The sequence below is a fragment of the Diabrotica virgifera genome, chromosome 6 (genome assembly GCF_917563875.1).
Source record: "Diabrotica virgifera virgifera chromosome 6, PGI_DIABVI_V3a".
Classification (NCBI taxonomy): domain Eukaryota; kingdom Metazoa; phylum Arthropoda; class Insecta; order Coleoptera; family Chrysomelidae; genus Diabrotica; species Diabrotica virgifera.
Window position 1 is genome coordinate 129,353,337 of NC_065448.1, and position 15,915 is coordinate 129,369,251.

The 15,915-nt window shown below is 33.8% G+C and overlaps 2 protein-coding genes across 2 annotated transcripts in view; both read left to right on the forward strand.

The window, feature by feature from the left end:
• Positions 1 to 15,915, forward strand: part of LOC114339632 (glutamate receptor ionotropic, NMDA 2D-like) — a 362,257-nt gene that overhangs the window by 224,865 nt on the left and 121,477 nt on the right. The gene's annotated exons all lie outside the window — the stretch shown is intronic.
• Positions 13,099 to 14,442, forward strand: LOC126886011 (uncharacterized). The gene is made up of 2 exons (XM_050652845.1): positions 13,099 to 13,691; positions 13,749 to 14,442. Exons 1-2 carry the CDS (start codon positions 13,487 to 13,489, stop codon positions 14,423 to 14,425), a joined length of 882 nt encoding a protein of 293 aa, XP_050508802.1. The 5' UTR covers positions 13,099 to 13,486; the 3' UTR covers positions 14,426 to 14,442.

Sequence of the window (15,915 nt, forward strand, 5' to 3'; positions counted from 1 at the left end):
AATTTTAGTTAAATTTTTTTGCAAAAAAAATTATAATCTGATTTTAGAAACATACACTAAAATATCAAAGATGAAAATAAAAACGTAATTAAAGATTAAAATAAAACGTATGCAAATGCAACTTAATTGAATTTAATAACTTTAAAATTATGTTATAAACAATTTTTGACCATACTAATAAGTAATTATTATGGATAAATTAAATTAAACAACCAATTTTAAAATATACCCTAGAAATTTTTCTACCCTAGCAACTTGATTGTACCCAATTTTGTTACTTTAATTGTATTTACGAGTAAGATCAGTTAATAACTTTTTAATTTACTTACATCTTGAGAACGTATAAAGTATGCTTTGAAACAAATGAACGTTATAGAAGTATATTACGAAATAAATAGTATCTATGTAGTCGTGTTACAACAGCTGGTAATAATTTCTAATGGTTCCGCCCAAAACAAAAAATGTCATATCCATCAATTGTTCGTTAAAAAATTAAAATTTTAAATATAAAAAATTGTTACAAAAATTTCAACTACAAAAGTATTACCAGCTTTTGTGACACCAGTTAATACTATTTATATTAATAAATAATTTGGCTAATACATTTAACATTCATTTGTTTCAAAGCATACTTTATAATAATTATGTTCTCAAGATGTAAGTAAATTTAACAGGTAAATTCAAAGTTTAACTGATCTTACTCGTAAATACAATATAACTAACAATTCATTTGGTACAGGAAAGTTGCTGTGATAGAAAAATTACTAGAGTAGATATCAAATTTGGTTGGTTATTAAAATATTGTATGTTGTGTTGTAAAATATTTTTTGTAAAATAATTTTAAGTTATTAAATTCAATTGAGTTGTACTAGTATACGATTTACAGCTGCATTTACATATGCTTCTAAAGCCATATTATATTTTTTTAATAAAAAATCCGCAAAACCGTTAAATCTATAGTTTTTTTTTTAAATATCTACAAAACAAAACATGCTATGTACATACAACCTTATACCAAAAGAAAGGTTGTAGTATTTTCTACACAAGGCAATACTAATATACAGACTGTCCCTTTAAAAAAAATTAGAAAATTTTGTATTTGCAAATAGTTATCACACTGTATATTTTATGGCTATATGTCAAATATGTTAATTTATTTAAAAATAACAGTATAATAAAAAACTTTGACATATCATTTAAATTTTTATTACCTTGTAAGCCTAATTCACAGCCCTTTGAATATTACCATTTTTTTTTTTAATAAAAGTGTAAATATTTCGAAAATTGTTAACTTTAGGCCTATAATACCTTATATAAATTCTTAATATTTTTAAAAAATATATTCAAAAATGATTTAATATATAGGGTGTTCCATTAAAAAAACGCAACTTTGGTTCGTACGGTCGTTCTGACTCACCCTGTATAATCGAAAATAATTTTAGATTATAGACGGCGTTGATATATATTAATTTTAAGACTAAGTTTTCACTCTAATGGCATATAAAACAACATAATGCTATTCCACACCCCACCAGAATGAAAACAATGGGAACCTTCTCTGATTACACCTCCGAGGCTTCTACAATATGCAAGCCATACGGATGCTGAGACTAAGGAAGATGAGGGAATTCTACAATTTACAATTCACGTCCCATCTGCTCAGCGCGGTAAAGTTCCAACGGTAAGGGTTCCACTCGGGTTGGGTTCGTACTCCAATCAGAGTAAATATAAATAAAAAATGAATAACCATTTTCAATTTCGTTTCAAAACGAAAATACAGCCGAACCATATTCTAGTCCAATCAGAGAGTGTATCAAGCACCTCTACCGGTTTCGAAACTTATTAGTCTCTCATCAGGAGGCACATATGCTGCTCTCCCTGATCCAACCAAAACAAACCCCAGCGTGCAGTCCCGGATTGCAACGAACGAAATGGCATAGATGCCCTAGCGGCAACTGCTAACAAAAAGACGAAGTTTTCACTCTAATGGCATATAAAACAACATAATGCTATTTTTTTTATATTAATTTTGTTTAAAACATTTTTTTGTATATCCCATAATTTAGCCGTAATCAAAGAAAACCAGAGGTTTTCCGCTCCCTGTATTTTCTGTTGGTATACATCGAAAACTAAGCAGAAACTCCATAAATAATAAATATAGTTTGCTTTTGTACTTTTAAATAATGAAAAATAAATATACAATGTTTTGGCAGATTTTTTGAGTAGCCGTTGCATTTAAGATGCTAGAGAGGGGAGACTGTGGGTGTGAAACGAGAAGTGGCAGACTGACATGGTAGTCTGATGGTAGTGTGGGCGTGAGCATTGTAATGGAATCACCTATCTTACACGTCGCTAGGTCTAAAAATGGTTTCCAAAAGGTGTAAAAATGATGTGGACCTTTTGTGCTATATTTGTGGCGAATTCATTAAAGTGGGAACCAAAATATTTTGTTTGACAGCTCTACAAGAAGCTTAAAATAGTTCTTAATAGTCAAAGAAAATTAGAAGAGCGTTAAAATGGTGCTTCAAGTTTTAAAATATGAAGAGTATGTCCGGTCAGTGATAAAGTATTTCAAAATGGTTGGTTTTCTGGTGCTAATGCAAAGCGGATACACTAAATATCCATATTACCTTTGCTTATGGGATAGTAGAGCCGATGTACTTCACTAGCAGCAGCACTCATGGTCTCATCGGAGAGAGTTTTAAATTTGGAGCCCCATTATGCTTTAATGTCTCCACTGCACATAAAATTAAGTCTCATGAAGCAATTCGTAAAGGCTCTTCTTCAAGATTCTGAGGTCTTTTAATTTTTCCGAATATATCAAAGGCTGACATTTACAAAGAGCTTATTTCTAATATGCACGACAGCTTCAAAACCATAGGTTGCAGGATGTCTCTTAAAGTACACACGCTACATGCTCACTTGGGTGGCTTTAAAGACAACAAATGAGAATATAATGAGAACATGATGGGTAACAAGGTTTGGTGTCTCCTAAGAGACAGTCATGTTTACACAATGGAAATACCAAAACTGTTCATTTTTAAACTTGTTTTTTTATTCTTTTTTGGATGTATGTGTGTTATATTATATATGCCGTCTTTAATAATTATTAAAGTTAATAAAAATATATTATAATAGTGCGGCAGATTCGTGCCAATATTAAAAGAATTGTGCATTTAATGATATTTGGACGACACATACTACACATATTACATATATATGTTCAAAATTAGATATGAGGTCATCTCAGATTTTACCTTTTACAAAAATGGCGGGCATTCACAATGGCGACGGCACATATGTGACTAATAGCACGATAACTTTTGAACGAAAGGTCCGACTACAACCGATTTTGGTATATGGATTCCTCTTTTGGTGTATAAGATTGAGCTCTTTAACCGGAAGAATCGGTTTACCAGAAGTTGTGTTTTTCCGGATTTTTTATGTAAAAATATGTTGTTGTTTTTTTAATTCTTCTACCCTGTATATATTAATTTTTCAAAAGGTAATACCGACATTAAAAAGGGCATACAAATATTTTTAAGAAAATATTTTGAACTTTTTAGTTATGTTAATTACCATTTTTAATGCATAACTTATTTTCACATGTACCTATGTGCGGCAGATTTGTGCAAATACAGGGTGTCCCGGAAAATAGTGCGTTCCTTAAAGGTATAGGTAGAAGGCACCATGTAGAACAAAAAACTCGTATAACATTTTTTTCTAAATGCAACCGTTTGACCAAAAAATTAAAATGTATTTTGGTTGGCAAATTTAAATCTGACAATTATGTGCGGTACGCAAATTTAAGACAGTCCCATGTAAATAATAGATAGAAGAGAGATAGTAAACAGATATTTTTAAAGAATCCTGTTTAGTGTCAATGCCGAAAATGTTTTCGAATAGTGAGTGTATTACCTATTATGTTATTACCTATGAATGGTGTTTGTGAAAGGTTACTTGAAACATCTATTCGGTATAATAATTATTTTCAAGTAAGTAAGTACAACTTAGTTATTTCAGTTCACAAGTAAACAAATTACCGAGACAGGTGTATTTAAGTTCCACTATAAACTATTAAAACTATGTAATTCAGTTAAAGCCCTCAGCAATACTCAGCATTCAACCCATTTAAACCTTACTAAATACATAATACCAGTTCAGTTAATAATAGATGTGTTTTTATGTTAAAAGATGTGTAATTCGTTTAAAATTCACAAGATTAAACGAACTTACCTAAGTGAAGTTTGATCTTGATTATAGGAAGGTCTCGTCGAAGTAAATAAATGTCGTAGTACCTATGCGTAGCCCGGATTCACCACTAAATTCAAAGCAATTCAATTCCCCACTCTCCCGCGTCTATACTCACCTCCTTCGTCCTAGCATTCATTAGTCATTTTAAAAGCTCCTGTCTCTTGTTGCAAATCCAAAGGGGGATAGCTAAATTTGGGTAGGGATGGGTTTTATTTACTTCGACGAGACCTTCCTATAATCAAGATCAAACTTCACTTAGGTAAGTTCGTTTAATCTTGTGATTATAGACGGTCTCGTCTCGTAAATAAATGTCGTAGATCTTTAAAGAAATTTTGCAACAACGTCACTCAAACATTTATTATCCTGGTAGCAAAGGAAACAACATTGGAAACAACATGTATAGTACACAAAAAAGGCGACTAAACGTAAATACCCTACAAATAAGAAGAAAATATGAAAATAATTATCCCTGACCATTAATCCGATGAAAGGACAGCTCTAGCAAATGAGCTCTCAGGCGCTAACGGTCTATTATAAAACGTAGCGAACGTTCTTGAGCGTTCCGACCAACCAGCAGCTAGTCTTATGGTATCGAAACTAATTCCCTTTCTAGCCGCTGCTGAGGTAGCCGCATGCCGGGTACTATGAGCAGAAAAGGTGTTAGTATCTATTCCACTAGATCTTAAGATATTTTTTAACCAACGCCCTATGGTCTGTCTTGTGGCCCTATGGTGAGGTTTCTTAAAAGTTATGAATAAGTACTGGCAAGAACCTCTTAATTCTCGGGTTCTTTCCAAGTAAGCAACTAGCGTTCTAGCTACACAAATATTTGTATCATTGTCAAAAAATGGAATAATTAAAAAAGGCTGGGACTTATTATAACCGGAAGTCTTTAAGCGACTAGGGACCTTAATACAAATTTGTTTGTCCAAAACCTGAATATTCAAAATCTCAATATTATGTAAAGTCTGAATGCGCTGTCCCGTAGCCAACGCCAATAATATGCAACATTTTAGCGAAAGTAACTCCAATGATATTGAGCTGGTCTCTAAGCTACGGACAAAATCCAAAACCTGCGCAGGATCCCAAGAGAACTCATACTTGGGACGCGTAGGTCTAAGACCAAAAACACCCTTACAAAATCGTTTTAAGCGAAAATCCTGGGCCAATTCTGGGCCAGAAATTTGTGCGATAGCCGATCTATAGGTGTTTAAAAGGCTATAAGAGGCCCCCTTATTAAAAAGCTCGGCTAAAAATATTAAGACGTTCGCGACCTCCACAGTATAAGGATCCAGTTTCTTTGCCTGACAGAACTCCCACCAAGCCTTTAAACCAGACGCATACTGATTAATGGTTGCAGTTGTAACGGAGGCGACACATATATCCAAAGACTGAGCTGGTACTTTTTTCAACCTGAGCGCTTCCAGGACAACCTCCCGACCACCAGGAAAAGGTCTTTGGATAGCGGGTGAGGAGTTCTGTTAAAAGAAATTAAGTCGTTAGATGGCTCGAAAATTAGAGGTGTTCCAACCAATAGAGATAAAAACAGGGGATACCATGGCTGAGAGGGCCAGAAAGGTGCCACAACAATACCCTCCGCTTGATCACAAACAATTTTTTGCAAAACTTTAAGTACTAAAGAAAAGGGCGGAAAAGCATAAAATTCCAGGCCTTGCCAACATATGGTGAAGGCATCAACGGAGCATGCCTCTGGATCCCTCAACCAAGATACAAATCTTTTGCATTTTTTATTCAATCGACTAGCAAAAAGGTCAATGGTTGGAACACCAAAAGTTTCTACAATTTTATGAAAAGCATAATTAGACAAGCTCCACTCCGTTTCTATTTTAAGTTGTCGAGAGGCTATATCCGCTTCCACATTATCCACTGATGGAATGTACGCAGCACGAATATAAATGTTTTTCTGCTCGCACCACTGCCAAATTTCTCTGGCAAGAGCATTAAGGTTAGGATGTTGAATACTACCCATCCGATTAACATAGGCCATTGCCGTAGTGTTATCAACTCTGCACAATATATGGCAATCTTTTAAATGTCCCGCGTAACATTTTAAACCAAAAATAATGCCAGCAATTCCAAGTAATTAATGTGGAAGTGAGCCTCAGCCTCCGACCAAAACCCATAGCTGCACCTGGAGTCTTTTTGATATATACCCCATCCTGTCAAGGACGCATCCGAAAAAATTTCAAGACAAAACGAATCAACTCGAATGGAGTTTGTCGCCAGAGGTAAGTGGTCAGTCCACCATCTTAAGTCAATAAAAATAGATTCGGGCAAGGTCATAATGGCGTTATAATTACCTCCTGATTTTCTAAGAGCTAAAAATTTTGCACGTTCTAAGATTTTAGTGTAAAGAAAACCATATTTAATGCCCGGACAAACAGCAACGAGTTTGCCGATCAACTGAGATAATTCCCGTATTTTACAAGATTTTTTCTTAGTAATCTTCAAAACACAGTCCATTAAATATTTGCGTTTCCTATCTGTAGGGCCCAACAACATAGAGAGAGAATTATATGTAAATCCCAAGTATGTGCAGCGCTGAGATGGTATTAAACAACATTTTTTATAATTAATCACAAATCCCAGAAATTCTAATAGCCCAACGGTTGTCTGAACATTTTCTAAACACTCATCAAATAAGTTACCCAGCAGCCAGATATCGTCTAAATAAATCACCGAAGTATAGCCTCTCTCTCGCAAGAATGATACAACAGGCCTCATTATTTTTGTAAATACAAAAGGAGCGGAGCTTAAACCGAAAGGCAAGGAATTATATTGGTATAAAGAGCCCTCAAAAAAGAACCTTAAATATTTCCTATGACCTTCTCTTATCGGGACAAGCAGGTATGCATCCTTAAGGTCCACCGTGGCCATGTAGCAATTGGGTATAATTAAACTAGAGACAGTTTTCCTGTCCTCAATTTTGAAGTGTTTAGTTTTCACAAACCTATTAAAATTTTTTAAGTTTAAAACAAGCCTATATGACCCATCGGTCTTTGGCACTAGAAAAATGTTTGACACAAATTGATTCTCACATGGAGATGCAGAACTAATTGCACCAGATAACAAAAGGTCATTTACAGAGTGTTTTATTACAAGTCTCTCAAAGGGAGACCATTTATGTTCAGCGCATACATAGGTTTGATTAAGCATACTTATAAGGGGAATGGAATAACCTTCCAGCCAAGATAAAACAACGTTATCCTTGGTAATATCTTTCCACCTATTTATAAAAAATTTTAAGCGACCTGCATATTTACTTGCCTCTAGTGACGCCTGTCCTTTCTCATCTGCCACTGATCTGGTTTTTTCCGGAACTGGGTCCTTGGTCGCGGAGCTTGTCGAGGCTGCGGCGGTCCACTCCTGTAAGCTCCCCGATTTGACAACCTGAGTGGACGCGCAGAGTTTAAAGACTGATTCTTGATAAGCGGTTTTCTAACCCCCTTCTTGGATCTTAGCTGCTGGCTGGAAATGTCAATGGTCTTCTTGGCCTTAATTGCCTCCTCCAAATTACCACCAAAAAGCCATTCATCGGGAGGGGATTCTGAAAGCGTGTCCCTTAAATCCTTGTTGATGTTTAACAACACCAGATCTCTACGAGATATAGTCTCCTGGTAATGAACGTCCGCCAGAATGCGACCTGCATCACTAAGCGCTTGAATATTCTCCTTATCTCTTTCCTCGCCTTTTTCATAAAGGCTAGATAAGACCTTGCCAATAGCTGCAATTCCGGCACCCACCTGGCTCTGTAAACTGGAAAGACGAGCATCCCTTCTCTCATTCGAGTCTGTTAATGCTCCTTTAACATGAAGGTTAAGGTTAGGAGGCAAAACATTTTTACAGTTTTCTGGTGGAGCGTACTTAGCTATAACCTCCTTCCTTTTGTCCAAGTCCAAACCCTTCCTTAATATAACATTCCAGCGGCTGGCAATATCATTATGTAATGATGGCGCAAAAAGAATCGGAGTTTCACACTCATCGCCCAAAAGAGCCTGCAGCTGTTTGTTTGGGGGCTCTTGGAGATCCATACCACCAACTGGATGCAAATCGTTTTCTGAGATCATATGTACATCTGCAAAAGGAAGCAGTCGATAGCCATTTTCATATTTAAACCACAAGAGAATGCCCGAATATATAATGCTCTCGATATAATTTAAAATAATACAGCTTAGCAGCCTTACTGAATTTGTTCACTAAGGTAATAATATTGCAAATAAAATAAAAAGCAACCCTTGCCAGACTGCCATAAAACACAGTGTTTATACTACCCTAGCGCTAAAGGTCAAGAAAGCATAAATATGCAAAGCTCAGGTGATACGAAGCCACTGCCCAAAATCACCACCCCCTTCTAGGGCAAAATATTTTGCAATATAATCTCTGTAGTGATAAGAGCTCACTGTCTGTATCACGGCCCCCTCACTAGGGCGGAATATTGCAAAAATGAACCCTGTAGTGATACGAACCCACTGACTGTATCACGGCCCCATCACTAGGGCAAAAACAAAGCAAAATAAACTCTGTAGTGATAAGAACTCACTGTCTTTATCACGGCCCCATCACTAGGGCATAATATTATAATATATCTTGTATACTGGTACGAATCACCCTGCATATTACTGCTTTACATCTAACTCCTACCTACCTTCCTAATTATTAGATTATTAGCGCGAGAGCATTATACAATATGTCAATAACTAAAACCGTTATAAAGTTCAACTTACCGTCAACGACCTCCACCAGATGTTTATTTACATTCGGTTGCGCCAAGTCCCCTCTCACCCTTGACGGCGATCTACTAGAGTTAGAGGACGATGATGTCGGCAGCACCCGGCGACGATGACGTGAGCCCTTCCGTCTCACTCTTTCACGATCATCTCGGTGGTAGGTTCTGGCGCCAGAACCACCACTGCTATCAGACGAATTCAAACGGCGAGAAAACGAGCGATTTCGCCATGTTTTCGATCTATGTCTGGAACGACTACGATGCGGCGAACGCCTTTCGTTTTCAATTTGTTTTAATCTTATATCAAATGATTTTACCGACCTTAGAATCTCCGATAATACATCCTGGTCGGTGGAAGAGTGTCTTCGTAACGACATAATGGGGAAAATAACACGATAAACACACAAAAAACCGAAATGCCGATAAACGGGAGTACTAAAGTCGATGTGAACACGCCGGCACTAAGCAATAGACTAATGAATGCTAGGACGAAGGAGGTGAGTATAGACGCGGGAGAGTGGGGAATTGAATTGCTTTGAATTTAGTGGTGAATCCGGGCTACGCATAGGTACTACGACATTTATTTACGAGACGAGACCGTCTATAATATGCAATAGGTATTTCAATACATTTCAAAAGAAAATAATTTTAGTAAACAAATAGTAAATACATAAGTATTACCTACTATTATGTTGGATTATTTTAAATACTGTTAATCACAATCACAAACGAGTTCTTATTCCGTATGTTATTCTTATGTTATTATTGCGTAGTGCGTACGATGTTGCCAGTTTATTAAAATCTCCAAACATTAAAATACAGGTATATGGAAAACAATGTTAACTTTTTTTTGGAAACGGTTAACTTTAGAAAAAAATGGTATAGGACTTTTTTGTTCCAAATTGTATATTCTCTCCATACCTTAAAGGAACGCACTATTTTCCGGGACACCCTGTATAAGAATTATTATTAGTCTGGGCAGATTATTGGAGAATAGGCCATTTTTGGGAAAAGTTATTTACCAGCAATTTTATTGCTGGAATCGAATCTTATGATGGTATATATTATTAATATAGGTATGCAAAGTCCGCAGATAGTGTGCTACTTTTTTTATAAACAAAATGGCGCCCGAAAATCGTGTTTTTTTCAATTTTTGTTCTATAACTACAAAGATTTTAACTTTACACCAAAAACATTCAAATAAAAATTCAGCGCAATTAAATTCTACATAGAGACGTGTTTTTTCTGATTTACTTAGACGAACACTTTCCCCGGAAAAGCGGGTTTTTCCAACAAAATTTTTAATTTTCAACTAAACTTTTAGATAAGTAATTGTTAGTCAATAATTAAATAACTTGGTAACATAAAAGCCCTTTTCATATAGATTATATCTCCAGAAGCCGATGGAAATTGAATAAACAGTTTATCAACAATTGAATTGTTAATTAAAAATTTACGGTCGCTATAATAACCACAATAATTAAGACGCATAAGAATAGCTATGATTTTTTCATAAAAAGAGACAGTACCTATCTAACGTACTTTACAGAATTGAAATTGGACTATCCAAGCGGCCTCAGGCATATTTTAAAATTATAAAGAATTTTTTGGCTTATAAACAAATAGAATATCTCGGGAAATATAAAACTGAATTAAATTATAAAAACGGTATTCGAAAAACAGCGGCAGGACGCTTCACTTAAAAAAAAACGTTTAAGAGGCCTGTGTACCAGCCATAAAAATGAGTAAACGGGGCATAAAAATGAAGGAAAACGGCTTAACTGAAATAAATAAAATTTTGGGTTTTGCTTCAAAAAAAAAGGCTTTTTATCGCTCTGTTTTTATATTTTTGAAAAACCAAAATTTTTTTTTTGTTAATTTGAAAATGATACGTTTATTTAAAAAAATGCAGCAGTGCGGCGTTTAATATGATTTTTCTTAATATATGAACTAATAATGTATTCAATAAAAATGAATGTAAGTCCTACATTCCATGCTTCAAAATTTTCAAAAAAATAATGACCAAATCAGAAGACGCTCGAACTTTCCAGCGGATCTGACAACGTCGATGTGAGGGAGCCGCCGTTAGCGGCACTGTCTGGCTAATGTTTTTGATGTTAGAAAAGGATATTGCAGTTTGATTATAATTATCGTCTGGCGCGTGCCACCAAATTACGTTCGTCGATTACAGAGTTGGCTGTCGGGATTTTTAGTTTTTTCGTATATTGTGTTAGTTGTTGTGTTCTTTTTAATTATATTAATTAATAATTTTCTGTTGTTCATTGTGTGAGACTAAGTGTAAAAAGTAGTGTGAAAAACAGTTTTAATTATAGTTTGCTTTACAAAAGAAGACCATGGGTCGCGTAAGAAGAGACGAGAGAAACAAAAAGAATAAACGATTATGTGTATCGACGGTTAGAAAAAGTGTACGAAAAAGATGCAAGGCGATAGCTAGGTAAGTTGTAATAACTTTATCATCTCGAACTTTATTGTTGATGTAATAAAACGTAGTAAGAACGTATTTGTTATTTATGGCACCTGTACACTAATTATAAAAAGTTAAATTAGTTATAATAATAATGAAACATTATAATTAGCTATTTCTTGAAAGGCAACTTAAAATTGAATGAAATTTTTAGATTAAGAAAATCAAAAAAATTGGCTGATTCTTCTAATTGCCATAGTACTAACATAACACCAGCATTGGATTCAGGGAATTCTCCTAGTACATCTGAAATGTAAGTATAAATAATAATGATAAGGGATAAATATGTAATTATAGTAGTCTTTTTAAATAACATATGTAATATACGATCGTATACGGAATTATAACGAAAGATTGCGACCGATTTTATTTGATAAATTATATAGGTTGTTCCACAATCATACGAATAGTATAGAACGTAGCAGTTGAATAATCAACTCGAATAGAAAAATGAGTTGGTAGTAATACTTTAGAAAAAAATAGGTATTTTTATAGTGAATAATATTGATTAGTGTTAAAAAATACTACCGAAGATAACATAAAAACTCCATGAGAAACATATGTCATCTATATCTTAAAAAGTGTATGTGAATAAGATCAACTAGATTTTTGACAAAAAACAAGTAAAAATTATAACCAAAAAAACAACTAAAAATATGTCAAACAAACGACAATTGTAAAATTTATTTTGCAAAAAGCTGATATTTTAAGACGAATTTTATAATTTTTTTAGTATTTTCAATTTTTAACTTTCTATATATTTTTACCATTCTATAACTTTATTACTTGAAAACGAACGTAGGTTACATAGAACATTTACAAAGCTGTGGTTTTAATACCTACGTAAAATGGAAAAGCATCAGATAGCATAAATCGTTTTAAATATTTTTTAATTGTATCGTCTTCTTTTTATGAATTGAAATTGGAAACGAACTAAACTTTAACCTTCTCACAATTTTTTTTATAAGTAAATAGGCACTGTGATCGGTAAAAATGTATAGCTTGTAAATGAGCACACTAATAGATTTTATGATCAATACGAATATTTTTTAGAGCTAACAAAGAAAATATGGACCGTGAAACTTATTCCACTAGTGACGCAATTTTTCAGGAGTAAGTGAAATTATTTAGAATAATAATATAATTAACTTAATTGTATTTAAACTGCAGGGTAACAATTGTACGAAACTTGTTCATTGTGACTCTAATTTATCTGCCACACGTTTATTTAGACTTGATTTTAGGAAAACATTCGGTCAAGGAAGACGCTTAATTAATATCGAATATTTTTTTGAGCATATTTTAAATGGAGAAAAACATAAGCCATTTGATTGTTCAATTATCGATATGAAGCTGGTTGGCGAAAAAAGAACTGGCCTTTTCTCGGAATTTTACCTAAAATGCCAAATGTGCAACTGCCTAAAAACAATCACATCAGATAAAAAGTCTGAAAATAAGGTAAATATTAATTCATCCATTGTGTTGGGATCCATATCTACTGGTATTGGATATTCTCAGACATCTGAACTGGCTGCAACTCTAGATCTACCATTCATGACGTTAAAGACTTATAACAACTATCACGAACAAGTTGCAGAGTTTATTAGGGCATCAGCATGGCAAACGATGGAACTGGCAGCCGCAGAAGAAATAAAAATGGCTAAAGATGCTGGGAACGTTGACGAAAACGGCATTCCATGCATAACCGTTGTTACAGATGGAGCCTGGAGTAAAAGGTCGTATAACGTTAATTACGATGCCATGTCCGGAGTCGTAAGTAATAAGTTGTAATAAAACAGCTGCAATCTATATAACATTATTTCATACTGTTGCATTGTTAATTATTGTTTTAGGCTTGTATTATTGGATACAATACGGGTAAACTATTATTTCTTGGAGTCAGAAATAAATATTGCTCCATTTGTTCATGGCATGAGAGCAAAGAACAAGAAACTCCAACACATAGATGCTTTAAAAATTGGACGGGCAGTTCAACAGCTATGGAAACAGATATCATAGCAGAGGGTTTCAGAAATAGCCTTAATCAATATGGTATAAAATATTCTAAAATGGTTGGTGATGGTGATTCCTCTGTATATAGGAAACTGTTAGAAATAAGACCATATGGAAATTGCTTGGTGCAGAAAATTGAATGCAAAAATCATATTTTAAGAAATTTTGCCAAAAAAATACGAGAAATCAGCAGTAAGTTTTAAAATATTGTGAAATTATTAATGAAACTAATATTGTTTTTGATTTTAGGCAAGAAGAGAAGTAATTCTCAAAATAAACCTGTGCCAATAACTCTAAGAAAATGTGTTCTGTCTAGGTTTATGCGCCTCAGAAGTGCGATCACGAAAGCAACAACCTACCGAATCGGAGAAAACACAAGTTTAGAAGAAAAAGTTCAGTTGCTCCGAAATGATATAAATAATGCGCCCAGTCATGTTTTTGGAGAGCACAACCTTTGTAAAACTATAAAATATTTTAAATGCGAGGGTCAAGATACAAATATAATACCCGTTATGAAAGAATGTGGTATCTATGAAGACGTAATGAGTGCCCTTCAAAGAGTTATTGACAATGCAAGTAGTCTTATTATGAACATGGACAATAACTTGGCAGAGCACTATAACAGCGTTGTGTGTAAATTCATTGGGGGTAAAAGAATAAATTTTTCATTAAGAGGGTCATATCAGACGAGGTGCGAAGCGGCAGCACTATCGTTCAATTCGGGTGGTGAATACCATCGAATGATAAATAAAACAATGTTTGGCAATAGTCCAAAAGGCTTTTATAAAAAATTTTATTTAAAAAAGAAAAAAGAGCACGCCAAAATTAAAGCTAGAAGAACTTTGTTTCCAAAAAAAAAAAGAAATCGGCTAAACAAAACCTGCCAGATCAGGATTACGGCCCCAATGCCAACTATCTGCCCTTAAATCCAAATAGCGACGAGTATAAACAGAAGGCACAAGATTTTATAACATCTCTCGCAAAAACGCCCGGCGAAATAAAAAAAATTGAGAGAAATACGTTGGGGCAAAAGTCTAATCCTCAATGGATTCAAGAAAGATTGGTAAGGCTTACAGCTTCGAATTTTGGGCAAATTTGCAAAATGAGATCCACTACTTCGCCTATTAATACAATTAAAAATTTACTGTATGGAAACTTTTTTGGCAATAAGGCTACTCGGTATGGAAATGAAAACGAATCAAAGGCTTTGTTGGAATTTGAAAAAAAATTCAATCTAAAAGTTAACGAGAGTGGTTTCCATATCGATCAGCAATATCCATTTTTGGGTGCAAGTCCAGATGGTCTCATAGGGGACCAAGCCCTTATTGAAATTAAATGCCCTCTATCTATCAAGGAACACACACCTAGAGATGGAATTATCTAAAAAAAAATATCTTTTGCTGAACTAATAAACGGCGAACTTCATTTGAAGCGTAATCATAATTACTATTTTCAAATTCAGGGGCAATTGGCCATTACAGACCGGCAATTTGGATATTTTTTGATATGGAGTCCTCACGGTATCCTTGTAGAAAAGGTATAGTTTTTAATATAATCATTTTAGGAGTTATTATTAACATATTTCGGATATGACTAATAACAATATATTAATTTTTATAATATTTCAATTTTTTGTTTGTTATAGATCACTCGAGATGACCTATTCTGGAAAGAAACAATGTTACCAAAGTTAAAGATATTTTATAACAATTGTTTATTACCAGAGTTATTAGATCCGCTACATCCAAAGGGGATACCGATAAGGGATAAAGTCGTAACACCGTCATTTATTTAGGTTTCATTATATTACTATGTTTTAAACGTTAGACTGACTACGTCCATCAGTAAAATTGTAATCGTACAAAAAGTCACTATCATCAACTGTAAGTTTTTTGTATAAACTTTTGAAAATGTTTTCACCTGAAAATCGAAATATCAATATGTTTTTAGTATTAAGTTTACAAAAATATATAGTTTTCACCAACCATTAGTAGGTACTTAACTATTTTGAATTCCAAATTCCATTCTAATAATACAAAAATATATAGTTTTATAGGTATACCGTGTTAATTAAAATTTTGATATCCTGGTGACTGATAAAAAATGTAGACATCTAAATATATTATATTATATTTAAATTAACATTTATTGATGAATCAACACTGTAAGTGTTTTGTAAAAATCATAGCCGTGAAAATATTTCGGTTCAAAAAATCTTGGGGATTCGACTAACTATCTTTTTTATAGTATTAAAAATTTTATTTTTTTAAAAACTCAAAGTTTAAATTTTCTTACTTTACATTACAAATATCACATATATTTATTACCTAAAAAGAAAAATTAGACAGTCAATACAAGTTTTTATAAAAGCTCCTATCAAGAAAAAATATAAAAATTTTCCCTAAAAAATACAATT

Excerpts from the sequence above, each read along its gene's own strand:
- LOC126886011 (XM_050652845.1), top strand. The coding sequence starts at position 13,487 with ATGGAAACAGATATCATAGCAGAGGGTTTCAGAAATAGCCTTAATCAA. Across the intron at positions 13,692-13,748 it reads AAAAATACGAGAAATCAGCA|GCAAGAAGAGAAGTAATTCT; the intron begins GTAAGTTTTAAA and ends TTTTGATTTTAG.